General features: G+C 43.5%; 2 protein-coding genes across 2 annotated transcripts in view; one reads left to right on the top strand and one right to left on the bottom strand.

The window, feature by feature from the left end:
* POLR3K (RNA polymerase III subunit K) overlaps nucleotides 1-11,133 on the top strand; it is a 38,973-nt gene extending 27,840 nt beyond the window's left edge. Inside the window, exon 4 of the transcript XR_007776357.1 lies at nucleotides 7,932-11,133. The gene's annotated coding sequence lies outside the window, so the exon portion shown is untranslated. The remainder of the gene's footprint in view (nucleotides 1-7,931) is intronic.
* The window catches only part of GTF3C1 (general transcription factor IIIC subunit 1), a 73,808-nt gene that overhangs the window by 15,086 nt on the left and 43,349 nt on the right, over nucleotides 1-15,373 (bottom strand). The window contains exons 24-29 of the mRNA XM_050968518.1: nucleotides 13,033-13,187; nucleotides 11,157-11,299; nucleotides 6,677-6,758; nucleotides 3,566-3,678; nucleotides 2,349-2,411; nucleotides 274-367 (exon numbers count right to left, since the gene is read on the bottom strand). Coding sequence (XP_050824475.1) covers nucleotides 274-367; nucleotides 2,349-2,411; nucleotides 3,566-3,678; nucleotides 6,677-6,758; nucleotides 11,157-11,299; nucleotides 13,033-13,187 — 650 coding nt within the window. The remainder of the gene's footprint in view (nucleotides 1-273; nucleotides 368-2,348; nucleotides 2,412-3,565; nucleotides 3,679-6,676; nucleotides 6,759-11,156; nucleotides 11,300-13,032; nucleotides 13,188-15,373) is intronic.

Raw genomic sequence — 15,373 nt, 5'->3', positions numbered from 1 at the left:
ACAAGTCCTCTATCATGGTCATGGGCTTTAAGAGGGAACTGAGGGAGCATTACAACTGCCCTGCCCTTTATGCCCTTATATGGGAGCATGCGGTAGGTAGTACCAGATACGTGTGGCCCCACTGGACACTGCTAGTCACAAAGATCAGGTTGTGTGTCCAGGAGGTGCATGTGCACCTACAGTGGGATCCACTCTGACAAACTTGAAGAACTTTGTTATTTCCATCACAACGTGTTGCAGAAGAAGTGAAATAAAACCAAAATTGTGTGGTACCTGAAATGACTGGCAGGACTTCATTTGATTATCTGAGAGTGCCAAAGTACTCTGAATCAGGTTCTGGAGCACTAGGAAGTGAATATCATAGATACTGAAAGAAAACAATTGCATTACATTATTCAAGGCATTCTGAGCATGAAGCACCCCATCATTAAATGAACGCAGTAATATTTAAATTGAGTGTTTGCCTGTAATGTTTGCATATGCGCACACACACATACAGTTTGCCACCATGTTGCTACATCTGAATTCCTAACGAAATGCGGACATTTCCCTATGTGCTACACTTTGTTTTTTCAAGAACTTTATATCAGGCCAGGATAGTTGGATCATAGCTCCTCCAAATCAGCCCATGGAGACAGAACTCTTAGGGTTTTTTATGACATCACACTAGCTATCTCCCATCCTTCATTTGGCTGATTCAGAAGCCATACGCATAACGAAAACAGACTGACACCATACTTTAACGAACAGAACACTTCAGTGAGCTTTTTTAATGACTCACAAACAATGGGTACCAACATTCCTAGAGGGTCTGGATTGTTATAGATCTTGAATGAGAATTACAGATAGAGAAAACTTCCCCTTCTCTCTTCTATACGTGTTCAGAAGCGTGGGACCTTCCAAGACAGTTTACAGCCTAATAATACAGGTGGAATTAGTGCCTAACTGCTGCCTATAAAATCCTTCTGCCAAAGGCCACAGCTGCAGAAGTAGGCACTCCTCGTCTATAGTGTTTTACAAACAAGAAGGACTGTAATACTACTTATGACTCCATTCCTTAGACTAGGTGGAGAAGATTAATTTGGGGATAGACCCAGGACTAATTAGCTGAATTTAAGAAACAGAGAATGTAAAATGAATATCCAGAAACGGCTTCCTGAGAATGAACCCAAAGGCTGTGGAACTGTCTCCCCCTGCTTGGCAGCCAGAAAACTAAACTGGACAAAACTCTGGTAAGCGTATAATAGGGGAAATTCTGCTCTGGCAGGAAGATGGGGTGGTCTGATACCATGGTCACGAGCACACTTATAAACACCTCACGTCATCGTGGAAGCTTAAACTTGTAAAGCTGGCAGTGGGAGCACACCACACTTGTGCTCCATGATCTGTGCTGGCTGCCCGCTGATTTCAGGATAGAATTGAAGTTGCTGGTTTTCACCAACAAAGCCCTAAATGGTTTGGAACCCAACTTATTTGATACGTTGCCTCTCTCCTCAAGACATACCGCTGCAGCTGTAATCAGTGAAGGTAGGGGGAGGGATAGCTCAGTAAGCATTGGCCCGCTAAACACAGGATTGTGAGTTCAATTCTTGAGGGGACCAATTAGGGATGTGGGGCACAAAATCTGTCTGGGGACTGGTCCTGCTTTGAGCAGGGGGTTGGACTAGATGACCTCCTGAGGTCCCTTTCAACCCTGGTATTCTATGATTCATACTTCAGTTGGATTCCCATAGATCAAAGTTCATTGCACTGTGACCCCCTTCTGACAACAAAAATTACCACATGACCCCAGTGTGTGTGTGTGTGTGTGGGGGGGGGGGGGGGGGGAATAGGTTGCTGAAGCCCTGCTGCCCTGCGTGGGGCAGGCCAAAGCCAACGCCTGAGCCCCACTGCCCAGGGCTGAAGCTATTGGGCTTCTGCCCTAGGCAGTGGGGCTCGGGCTTTGGCCAGGCCCCAGCCAGTCTAAGCCAGCCCTGGTGACCCCATTAAAATGGGATCCCAACCCACTCTGAGGTCCTAACCCACTTTTTGAGAACTGTGGGAATAGGATTTTAAAAAGAGTGGGAGCAGATGGTAGACTGATCTCTGTGTGAGGCCCTCAGCTTTGGAACCAGCTTGCCTCTTGGTCTGAAACTGCTTGGACCTGACTGAGTCGCAGGGCATGCTGCGAATCCATCTGTTTACTAAAGCTTTTGGAGAGGAAGGGGTTGATGGGGAATTGGTAAAAGGCTTTGTTGGCTGTTAGTTTTAGAATCCTCTCTGTAGCCTACGTCAAAAGTGCCTATAGCCTTAACACAACCAACTTAACTCCCAAGCTCTAATGGAAAAGGCCTATAACTCCCCCTCACCTGTTGAGAGCATCCTGTTTGATGCTTTGATTTGCTTCATCTCCAATGGCCAAAACTCTGAACCTGGTTAAGAGAGATTAAAAAGGAAACATTTAATACAGAAAATAGTATGCCCTGTATCACACACAGAGTCCCTGATTTTATATTAACCCTTGAAATGCCGAAGGCTGATATTTATCATTGTGAATCTTGACACACAACCTGCTAAAACAATATTGGGGAACCACCTGTCCTAGCAGACCTCAGCAGAGGTGCCAAGGACTGAAAGAGATGTGGAGATGAATTCCCTTGTCTCCAAGAAGCTGTTTGTCCACATCCAGACTGAAGCAGATAGGAAGAAGGCAGCCTGGAGCCACTGTCTATGCTGTGGATACAAAATACTTCTGTCTACAGGGCTGGTGTGTGGAAAGAGAGAGAATTTTTGTATTAGAGAGGGAAGGCATCTGCTCTTATCATCCCCTGATGTGAAGGAGTGGAAGGGACTTAAAATGTCATTGGGTGCTAGAATGTCTAGTTCCCAGTCCCAGTGTATTCTGCAGATGTGCAGTTGCTCTCAAAGTCAGGGAAGTTAATGAGGTGACTAACTTTGGGACACCAAGAGGATAAGGCCAACATTTTCGTGCTTGGCTACTTAAATTCCCCATCTGTAGATGGGCACACTGATACTTATCTTCCCTTGTAAAGTGCTTTGCAATCTATGCATGAAAAGTGCCATATAAGTACTAAGTATTACTATTACAGCAACTAGAGATGTGATGTGTCCACTCTTTTAGGAATCAACATTAATATTTCATTTTTATTTAATGAAGACACCAACCATAAATCCCAGTGTAAAATCATGCCACCTAATTTGTGCAAAACAGTGAGTGGTTTGCGACAGTTATCCATTACAGTCACACAGGGTACATCTAAGTACTCAAAATGTTTTCTCTAATAGAAAAGTTAAAGATATGAACGACATTAATGAAAACTAGAACAAAATTTTTCAATATAAAATGCAGGTTAATATCTGGTGAACTGATGAGAGTAATTAAAACGTAGAATCGTTATTTCAGAAGTGTATGTTAAATGAACTTTTCATTGAAAACCAAACTGAAAATTTTTTGATACCATGATTCCAGGTGCTCTCAAAAAGTCTGAAATTCTTGACAGCAGACTCTATATCTGGTCCTGATCTCACCTTTGCGTCTGACATGAGAACATCTTAAGTAAAATACCTGCAATATAGCTCCTGCAATGTATCTGGAATTTCGAGTTTGGGATTCCCAAGGGTTGAACTGAATTTCTCTTTAAGTCTCTTCACAAAGTCTTTAAACTCTTTTGCACACACCTTTCAAAACAAGAGATTGAAATATTAAACACTTAACAGGTATGTTTCCTACAGCACAAAGGGGCAGTGAGACTTCCCTATTTTATATTCATAACTGGAAGACCCATTGCAAATGGCTACAGTTTATGGATTAGAAAGTAGGGGAAGCAGCACAGTAAATGAGCCAGGATAATGTGTCATGAAATGTACCCTGTACCTTTATTTATTTAACAAACGCTGTTTCATGGTTATGAGTAACCAAACAACATATTAAGTATCCTATCAAAAGTGTATTCCGTAAAAACAATGATATCTCATTACCAGTATGACAGCTTTCTCAGAAGAGCCCTGATTTAAATCTCATCTGGTGGGAGATTTTTCTGTGTACCAGCCATGCTGCACAGATTATCACACTGTGAATTTGTGAGGTTCCACTATTTGTCTCTTCAAACAAATCATGTCTGGCTTCTAAAAGCATTGCTGGAAAGAGCCCTAGTATATTGCAGGGGATGGCTGGTCCAGAGATCTCATTGGGAACATTCCATTTGGTTCCAGAGAAAGAAAGAAACAGGAAGAGAAATGGAAGAAAGATGGAAACAAAACAGTAACAGCTGGAGGCAAAGAAAGGTGAAAACAACAGGGATTAGACACTCATCCCTCCCCCTTCTCTTTGTTATAAAGCTTGACACTAGAAACTAAATGCAGGAAGAGACTCAGCTCACAGTTTGTTGAAAAAGAAGTTTTTCCTTTGCAGTTTTTCCCTGTGAGGTTTTTCTACTCCTTAACGTCTACTTTGTTTTTTCTTTCCTGTGCTCTCTCTGAACACAGCAAGGGACAAAGTGCGAGTGCAAGAAAGGTGGTATTCTCTTCTAAAGGCTGATACTGCACTCTGGTGGCACAGTCAGGTCAGCAGACTTTTAGGTTATGAGTTTCAGTGCTATTTAACAAGCATATACTGGGAGCACAAGCATCAGAAAATCCTCTCCATTCTCTTTAGCGTGCAGGTCACATTCCGGGTGTAGCTCACAACCAGAAGCAGCAGGGCACTCTGGTTACTTTAGATGCTGGCTGCCCAAAACCACGTTCCAATAGGCAAATCAGGCCTTTTGGTGATGTCAGGTCAGGATGAGTCATGGGGATGACATTGCCAGCATCTCATTTACATCTACAGGATCTATAATTCCAGCATGCTGGGGAACAGGGGGAGAGGGAGGCTAAATTATTATGCTGTGAAGCAGAAAAAGAGGAGATTTTGACTAAGTAAATACTACAGGCAGCAGATGCAGAGTGCTTCACCAATGACCCACCCTCCAGCCCAGCTGCTGTGCTTTGCAGGCTGCTCTAAAACTTGTCAAGGTCCTGGACTGAGCCTGGGAAGAGCTCCCATATCAACTAGATAAAAAGAAGTTCAGCCACCTCTGCAATGCTTCCAAGGTCTCACCCAGGCTGGAGGAGAAATATGGCACTTTCTTGTGCAGCTTGAGGAGCGCTAGTGGCTGAATTTCACATAGAAATACCCTGGCCATGGCCCTCAGTGCTGAGAGGTGGCTGGTTTGCCCTTTTCGTCAATCAAGTGAACTCATGTTCAGCACTGCACCCATCCTCCATCATCCCAGCTCTCTCATCTCCCTGCCACTCTCTAGCTGAGCATCAGAACATAGTCAGCACTGCCAGCCTTGTAAGCAGATTGTCTCATGCTGCTTGCTTGCCTGCCTACCACCACCCCAGGCCTCCTTTCAGGATTTTCTGCTGTCAGCTTCCAGCTAGTTCCTTGGACACCTGGTCTTGTCTCATGCCAGATCATGTTGACTCCCTCCTGACTTCCAGCCAGAGTATTCAGACAATAAGTATATCAGGAAATGCAGGAGGCACCAGAAATGCAAGACAGAGAAAGAGGGAGGCAGAACACTCTAGGGGAGAGCTGATTCCCAAAGCTGTAGCATGGGCTTGGTTGGGAACTATTCCTCATCTCTTGGCCTGCAACACCCATTAGCCTCACTCTACAACCTTTAGGAATCAGCTGGTCACCACACCAGCAGCCCCATAGCTAAGGGTTAAAACAGCCTAGTCACTTGCAAAGCACAGCAGCTGGGCTTGGTGTGGCTGGTCCATTAAGAGAAAAAAAAATCAAAGAGGCAATTGTTGTTTTAGCCATGTTCACCTCCCACTCTGTACTGTAGGGGTTCCACTGGGAGCTAATCCTTTGATAAACAAAAGGAATGGCTAGATAACAGTGGAGCTAGTTGGGAATTTTCCAACAAAACATGTTTTTCTATAATTAAATGCCAACTAGTCAAAACCCAAACTGCAGAAAAGGCTGGATTCAACATATCTCGTGATTTGAAACACATTTTGAAAAAAGTGTTCAAACTTTTCATTTTGAAAATGTCAAAATGGGACTTTTTGACTAGTTCATTTCTTAATTCAAAATGACTTTGTTTACAAATGTTTAATTTATACTACAAAAGGTAACAAAGGAGGTGAAATGAAAACAAAAATGCACTGATTGGCCCAAACTGAACATATTTTTAGTATCAATTTGCAAAAGGGAAAAAAGTTTGAAATTGACTTTTCATCTCAATTTGGGAAAAATTTCAAAATTTTAAAAATTATCATGGGATGGGTAAACTGTTTCCCACACAGCTCTACATAACCAGTAACGAGACTGGTGGGGAAGATTTGTGGCAGCTGACACCAAATGGATCATCTGTGGAAGCATAAACTGGTTTAAGAAAAACTAGCTTTGAGGATAGCTTGATGGTACAGATCGGTATGCTAGGCATCCAAGGGTTAAAGCAGGCTCTCTTGCTGCACAAAAGTGCTGCTTTCTTACTATTTGGAATGCTAACCATGTCTATCTAACTCCCAGAATAGCAGTGATGTGGAGCATGAGTCTGTTTTTAGGAGGTTGACAGCACAAAGGGAAGAGACAAGAGGTGAATTATAGGAATCCATATACAGTTCCATGGAAATGTTATGTTAACCACTCTGTCTCCTTTTAGAATACCTTTCCTCCTACCTGTGGGTCTTGGTAGTTATCTTCCCTCTTCATGAAATCCTCAATAAGAGCTTTATCTTGGTAAACTTCAGCAAGGCAAACTCTACAACAAATAAGTGTAAAAGTGTTCACAAGTCAGTGTGGGTCACAATTCACAACTCGGTGCATCAGAAAACATGCACATAACCGCTTATTTGGTTTGCCATTTCTATGCACCCTGGAGTGCAGTATCGACGTTACTGGCTGAGAAAGTCTGCCTACTGGATCACACACATGCCAACGTCTTCAATGCAACTAACCCCAACAACCATATCTTCATCTAAGACCTAAGTTCACTTTTGTAGGAGAAGCTTCTCCATAATGTGAGCATGCTACCATATAAGAATAAGGTAACTGGCATAATAGGATCCCATCACTCCTCATCTCTTGGGACAGAAAAGGGAGAGAAAAGTAGATCTCTGTCTGGATGGGAGGAGCGATGGAGTCTGAAATGATGCATGTCTCTAAAAGTCTACTTGTAGCTCTGTCAGTCCCAGGATATTAGAGAGACAAGGTGGGTGAGGTAATATCTTTAACTGGACCAATGTCTGTTGGTGAGGGAGACAATCTTTCATGTTTAAACACAGCTCTTCTTCAGAGCTGGGAAATGTACTCAGAGGGTCACAGCTAAATAAAAGGTGGAACAGACTGTTTAGCGTAAATAGTTAACAGACCTGAAAAAGAGCTCTGTGTAAGCTCAAAAGCTGGTCTCTCTCACCAACAGAAGTTGCTATAATTACAGCTATTACCTCACTCACCTTGTCTCTCTAGCTGTCTAGTTCATCTGAGACTTAGGATACTCAGGAAACACGCTTGCTAGAGAAAGATATAATTATGAATAAATGAGGTTTTCTTGTGATATTTCATTATTTTAGCAGAGCAAATTTGTCCTTCTGGCATGTCCCTACATCCCAATGACAATTAGTTTCAAAAGATCCTGAAGTGCAATCAATAATACCCTAGAATGCAGGTAAACTGGACTAGCTGATCTGTACATGTTAAAAGTTCTCCAGCCAGTCCCACATCTGAACTTCAGCAAAAGTTACATCTCGTGGGTCTGTCTTCCTTATTGTTAATACTTTCTATTTGCAAGCTGAAGACAAGTGTCAGAGTTCAGAACCTCAGCCATTTTTGAGTCATTAATTTCATCCTCCCTATTTAGTAACGGAACTACTTTCTTCATTTCCCTTGATATTGTCATAAAAAGCCTTTAAAATAAGTTTTATTTATTTTTCAGAAACAAGAATTGTCAAATGGAAGATGTTTTAGAGACAATTCAGTGCAATTATAAGAATACCACACATGTATACTTCTTACTATGCATAACTGATCTGCTGTTACACACCGACAGAAGCAGCCGAAGAGGAAAAAGAGGACAGATTTTATCAACTGTAGATGAGATTTGAGCATGATACGATTTTGATAATGGGAGATATGAATGCAAAGGTTGGTAGCAGGCATGGTACACAAATGAATAATGTTGGACCACACAGCATTGTAACAGCAACTGATAATGCGTAAAGGTTAAGAACTTGCTATGAGATGCTCACAAGGTTACATGGAGTTCATCAGATGGTCAAATCAAAAACCAGATTAATCACATCATCACCAGTAAAAGGCACAGACCATCACTGATGAATGTTAGAGTTTATAGAAATGCTAAGCGTGGCACTGGTCATGAACTACTAATGGGAAAGATGAAGATTAAGTTGAAGTCCAAGAAAGAGAGGAGTGAAACTGGAGCGAAATTTGATCTTGATAAGTTAAAGGATAGCTCTGTGAGGGAGGCATAGAAAGTGACGCATGGAGGGCATTTCAGGTCATTAATCTGTGATGATGAAGACATCTCACTACAGACCAGATAGGAAATATTCAAGGAAGTAATAGAAAACAGTGGAGGAAGTTCATGGGAAGTTATCGTACTACTGGCAGACGTGAATTAATTACTTTCCTCTTTGCTACCTTGAAACATTGGTGTAGGCGATTTGGAATAAATGCCAAGACAACAAAGCGGCTGTATCTTGGAAAAGAGATAACAGATAGAGTGTCGACATACAATGGTGGTGAAGTCATAGAAAAAGGTAAATCTTAAGTGTACCTAGGAAGCTTGGTCAGTGCCAATGTTTCCATCGATGATGAAGTTAAAATTATGTTGTTTTAGCTACAAGTGCTGCACAGAAATTGATAAAATTATGGGCTGATAAAAACATTACATTTGGAACCAGAGTGAAAATTTATCAAACCAGTGTATTAACAAAACTACTCTATGGTCTGGAAGCAGCTGCATTAAAAACAGGAGGCTGGAGGCAGCAGAGATGAGAATACTCTGAAAGGTGGGAGGTGTAAAGCTGAATGCTTTTAAGACAAATGAAGTTAGAAGGAAAGCAGAATGGAAAATCCAGGTACAGGACTGCATGCAGCTGAAAAGATTACAATGGTAAGGACGCTGAAGAAGACAAACAGATGATACAGTGCCAAAGAAAATAATGCAAAACAACAAAGGCCAGTCTGACCGAATAGGTGGAGGGACATTGTACGCAGGGACATGACCAGGCTGGGTTTCATGGAGGAACAAGCCAGGTATAGGAATGAATGGTGATGCTGTATTGCTCCCTGTGTCTGCAAAGGCGCTTGGAGATAAAAAGATATTTATTCCAGGCAGAGCAGGTAGTGTCACCTATTAAGATTACCTGATTTCCCATCATAAAACCCTTATAGCTTTGCCAAACTTTAAGCTCAAGCTGAATTGTTTTTTTTAAAGTTTCAGTCACAACTGCTCACCTGTTTCTGAATGAAGTTAGGGAAAAATGTTTTGTTATGATAAAATTCTGGTGACCTTCAATTTGAGATGCTCTAGAGGCTTTGGCATAGGGACTTGAAATTCAGCAGGGAGTGGCCTCTGTGTCAGAGAGGTACCTTTTGCCATGACCATGAAAATACACCCACATTTGGCCAAGTTACAAGCCTTTGAAAAATTTCAGTTTGCACGTGCTCAGTGGAGACTTGGGAGTTTCATGACAGTTTTTTTTAAGATTCCATACACTGAGTATGCTCCAGCCTAGGGCTGAAGGGGCCAAGCAGGACTTTCCCTGCAATTGCTGGTCCTAGCTACTATGAGGTCAGGATGGGGCACTGCAATTGAGAGCAGGAAAACTCTCTCCTGTGGTCTCAATGGTCCCCTGGCTGGCACCCAGGCTTGTGGAGAAGGAAGACACCTGACAGACACTAATACAGAAGGAACAAAAGCCGGTGGGGTGGGGTGGGGTGGGGTGGGGAGGAGAGCGGGACAAGGGAACAGGACAGGACCAAGGACTGGGATTGCCTGGGCAGGGGGACAGGAGCCAGCAGGAATACAGAGATTGAGCAGGGAGACTGAGCAAGGAATCAGACATGGGGAGAAGAGGAGACAGATCTAATGACAAAAAAGGGGTATGGGGAGAACTATGTCTAGCTGGGGAAAAAGGCAAGGAGCTAGGGACAGGGTAGACTGTGAGAAAGCTGGCCAGAATGGAGGTGGGGAGACAAACTGGATAATCAGCCCAGAGAGGAAGACTGGGACTGGGAACCACTGGGGGCATGGGAAAAGAGGGACTCAGACTGAGAGTGGAGATGGGGAGATTAGGACTGGGATGAGAAACTTGAGGAGTGGAGACTTGCACTGCCTAAGCAAGGAGACAGGGATGAGAAGGAGACAGGACTGGAACAGAGACAGGTTGCAGGAGATGGGATAGAAGGTGTCATGTCTGAGGGGGAATAGGCAGAAATGTCTGAGTCCACTAAAGCACACTCCTGTCCAGTGTCTGCAATCGAACCTAGTATTCCTGAGTGTGATCATTCTTCTGCTGTCAGCAAATATCTATGAAACCCACTGGCAAAGTGACCAACCCCTCCTCTAGTACTTGTTCACAGAGACTGACAACCTACTTCTGCTATCAGTTAATCTGTTAGCTCAGGTAGAAGAGGCCCATGGATTGGAACCTGGTTCCAGATTCCAATCCTGATAATGACCCATGTGGGTGAGTCCATATGATGCCACATAACAGAATTTGTTTTCTGTGTGTAGTACATATCATACCCCCCCCCTCCAAAAATTCAGAAACAGATGTCAGGAAGGTCTGTACCTAGTTTAAAGTAAAAGTTAAAGTGCCCTAGAACATGACCCAGGCTACAGTAACTTTAATGAGTAAGTCTGTGGAACTCAGAAGTGATATGGCGGGACCAAGAATCCCTTCATCCCAAACTCTGACTCCACTATGAGTGGTGCACCTGCCTCTCCCTCAGGATGTCACAGATCATGTAGCATTCCAGACTAACTTGTAGAGAGATGCTGAAAGAGGGACACTGGAGATCTGTATTAATACGTTGGAGGGGGACAAAAAAGCAGGAACCCAAGTATGGTGGAATGAAATCCTTAACTTCACTTCATAAGAATTTAGAAAGACAAATGAAAAAACTCACTTACTTATAATTAAGATAGGTTTGTGGATTTTTGACAATGTAGCGAGCTCTTCGTCCAACAGAATGAGAAGTTTTATCTAAAGATTCTTCAAAGCTGGCATGCAGGATATCTCGGACAACCTGCCATGGAACAAACGGTCCTTTCACCTGGATCAAATACAAAAAGAAAGTCAAAGCTCAGCTTACTTTGACCTGCAGGTATGCAAGTTACGGATGGCACTAGCAACAACCACTAGAAAAAAGGCTGCGATCCTTTCCCGCATGCCCCTCCACACACATTTATAACTCTCAAAGACATTCATCTTTGCTGCTGGGATTTCCCGTTTGCTCTGTTCCTAAAAGTGAAATCTGGTCTGGAAATTTTGAGCACAACCCCTTCAGCCATTTGTGAGCTATGCAAGAGTACAATAGTTTACTTTCCCCCACTTAAAGTACAGGCTAGGACTATAAAATATATCATAAGAGGGGCTAGTAGCACTTCCTATTAAGATCATTCCATACTACTTCTTATAAGACTCTGTTTTCAGTTGCTTATAACTTTGCCACTTTGTTTCAGCTGAAATTTTCAATGCTGGGTGTTTGCCTCTGGGGAGAAATTTCAGCCAAAATCATTTAGCTGTTTCTGGGAATGAGTCTGGAGAAAAACAGGTTGTTTTGCCCACATTAAAGAATTTTGCTCACCTCTTCTTTGAAGAGCTCTAGCATGCCCATTCTTTGGAGCAGTGACCTGAAATATGGCAGGGGGTGTCTTTTCCTGGCCTGTAAAAATCCACCCACATTTATCCAAGTTATAAGCCTCTGAAAAATTGCAATTTGCACACTTGAGGGATTTTAGCTGCTAAAATCCCCAAAGATCTCATCTGCACTGAGCATGCTCCTGCTCAGAGCTGAGAAGGACTTTCTCTGAAACTGGAGCTCTGAGTGCTGCAAGCTATGCCAAGTCTGGACACCTGAAATGAAAACAAGGAGTGTCTCTCTCCTGTGCTCTCCATGGCTGAACCCAGGCAGAGTTGAAGAGGAAACTGTCTGATTTGAATGCAGAGGGGACAAGAGCCAGACCCGTGGAAGGAATGGATGAGTAAACTAGGATAAGGAGCCTCTGAGGGGAGGAAAAGGGGGAATTGTATATCAGTACAAACCAAAGCTTTGTTTAATGACAGCTAAAGTTGCTTCAGGACACGTCCCATCCACCCACACTACAGAAGCATGGGAATAAGAAACTAAGGAAAATTTCCTGAATTCCTTTCTACCTTCACCTCACTTGCAATTCTGTCAGTAACAACCTTCCACTTACATCTGAAACACATTACGATAAGCAAGATATACCTCAAACGACATCCAACTCATGAGTTAACATAAAACCTTGTTAGACCTCATACTCTCATCTCAGATTGGCACAGCCGACTGGCACACATCCTATTCACTTGGGAAATTATCCCCCCATAACACTGAAGACTCATCACTAAGTTTTTTTGTGTTGAAAGTTTTAGCATTGGCCCCATCATCATATACTACAAAAAGACAATTTCATACTTCATCCTGCTTTTCAAAAGAGATCCCAAAAAAAGGTAAGAATGCAGAATATTTTATTTTATGGTGCTTTTTGGTACAGCCATAGCTAAGCTCAGATTTCCCCGTCAAGTACCGTAGAAAATTCAAACTGCTTTACAAACTACAGTCAGCATTTCAAATTAAGCCTACAATTCAAACCACACAATACTTTGGAAACCTTTGTCACCTCCATGAACATAAAAGTTTGGAGCAGGCCTAATTGTGGTATTGCTTCCACTCCCCCATAAAACAGAGGGATATGGCAATGCCAGTGGTATACTAGTACTACTGCACACACATTCAGTAGAGAAGTAAGAAGAGGCGAGCACCTTTGTGTTTAGCACATTACTGGCGATTCGACATAGCATGAGCAGGCTGTCTTCCTGCACAGTCCAGGTGACACGTAGGCGCGTCATTCTCAGCAGGGCGCTCTGGTCAGCCTCATCATGATAGCGCAACTTTTTATTTTTTTCTACAGACTCCTCTAAACACAAACCCAAAGAGAGACCATTATACTAACAGTGTTTCTAGCAAGGCCTTTATTCTTACTGATTTGTTTTGCTAATAGCTAGAGGCTCCAGCTGAGACTGGAGGCTCATTGTGCGAAGTACAGTATAAACATTGTCCCGGTGCTGAACAGTTTACAGTCTAAACAGGCAAGACAGACAAAAGGTGGGAAAATGAAAGCACTCATCTTGTTTTATAGGCAGAGAATTGAGGCACAGAGGGACTAAGTGACTTAGTCTGCGCAGTGTTTCTGCCTGCTCCCAATACATGACTTCTATTATTATTTATTTGAGGTAGTGCCCACCACGTGCAAGGTGCTCAGGAAAGTTCCCCTTCCCAGAAGCTCAAACTGAGAACCTGATTCAACATCTAATTGTAAATAATTTGTCTGACAAAGTTAACAATTTCAGTGATGAAGGGCCTCATGGCATCCATCTCTAGATGATGATTAATTCTTGGTGCTGCCACTGACCTGCTCTGTGACCTTGGACAAGTCTCTTGACCGGTCCATGCCTCTGTTTCCCCATCCTTGATGATAAACTCTTTGAGACAGAAATTGTCTTTTACTATGTGTGTGTAGAATGCCTAGCAGAATGGGACCCTGACCTCACTTGGGATCTGTAAGTGTTACCGTAACATACATAACATTAATAAGGGGGACAGGGGTGAGTGAAGGATGACAAAAGGGAGGAAGGTTGAGGGGTTTTAGACAATGATACTGAGATTAGCATTGTTGGGGTGAATAAATGCTTTTTCACAGTGCCAGTGTTTTGGAAAAATATTGGCAAGATAATGAGTAGAGAAGAGGTGAAAGAGGACAAGAGAGAAGTAGTCAGCAGGATTAGAAAGGAAGAGCAAATCAATTTAATGTTGCGAGTCAGCACAGTCTGGTGGCCTTTTCCAAAGGGCTCAACAAAGCACCAGCAGCGATGGGAACAACTATGGCTGGGAATCCAAGGGGTGGACAGTGGTCTTATTAGCATAGGACACAGGAAAGCTGAAAGTAGAGACCACGGAGCTAATAAGGGAAGGGATGTCAGGTGCAAAGGTGGGGGCTGAATGCAGCAGAGAAGCCAGAACATGAGATATTGAAAAAGGAAGTGATGGTTGGAGAGGCAGAATTCAGAGATGGAGACATCAGCAAGAGAGGTTATTAAAGACCAGAAGTGCAAGAAAATAATGAGACAGAGTGGAAGAGACACCCCAAAGCTATCAAAGTAGTATGTTGAGAGGAAAGAGAGGTAATGAAGTCAGTCAGACTGATCAGCACTAGGAAATTAAAATTGTTCCTGAGAAGGGTATGAGATAGAGAGCCAGGCAGCAATCAGCAAGAGGAGATGGGGGCTAAGTCCCCTTTTAGCTGCCTGGCCACGCAGCAGGCTATCAAGGGCCACACAGGCACGCAGCCATAGGGCCTGGACTGGAGAGATGGCTCTCCCTGGCCCCGAGATGCTGCAGCGAGAGAGGGCTGGGGGAAGTCCTCTCTCACTGTTGCAGCCCCAGGGCAGCCTGCACCCCAAACCCATCATCCCCAGCCTCTCCTCAGAGCCCTCACACCCCCCCCCGCACTCCAAGCCTCTGCCCCAGCCCTGAGCCCGCTCCCCCACTCCAACCCCCTTGGCCCCACCCCTGCCACACATCACCTCCATACTGGTGCACATAGCAAAATTCATTCTGCACATGGATGTAAAAACTTAGAGAGAACATTGGCTGGGGGCAAGAGGGGCTTTAGATAACAGCCATTCAAACAGAAAGGGAGAGAAGAGCTGGATAGAGTGGTTTTCAGAGAGGAACCCAGTGTCACCAGCACAACCTTCAGGATAGGAAAGCGAGCGCACAGACTTAGAAGGAGATATGTGGTGTATCAAGGCAAGGTTATAAACCAGAATTAAGATTCCAGGGAGTAGGAGGGAAAGGAAGAAGAGGAGGAAGGAGTGCTGGGGGGAAGGAGGCAGCAAAGAAAGAGGTTGGAAGGTTTGTGAGAATTAAAAAGTGGAGACAGGAGAGGAGACACTGAGACAACAGAAGTCAGAAAGTAAAGTCCATGAAAGTCAGTGGAAGAAGTGCTGGTGATGCCCACAATGTGGGGAGGAGGGAGAAGAGTGACAGGAAGAGTGAAGGCCAGAAGCCAGGAAATGATTTCTACAGAAAGCAAACTGATCG

Source organism: Gopherus flavomarginatus, chromosome 9 (assembly GCF_025201925.1).
Source record: "Gopherus flavomarginatus isolate rGopFla2 chromosome 9, rGopFla2.mat.asm, whole genome shotgun sequence".
In the NCBI taxonomy this organism is placed as follows: domain Eukaryota; kingdom Metazoa; phylum Chordata; order Testudines; family Testudinidae; genus Gopherus; species Gopherus flavomarginatus.
Note: the sequence above shows the minus strand (reverse complement) of the source record. Positions and strands in the feature narration are given on the sequence as shown.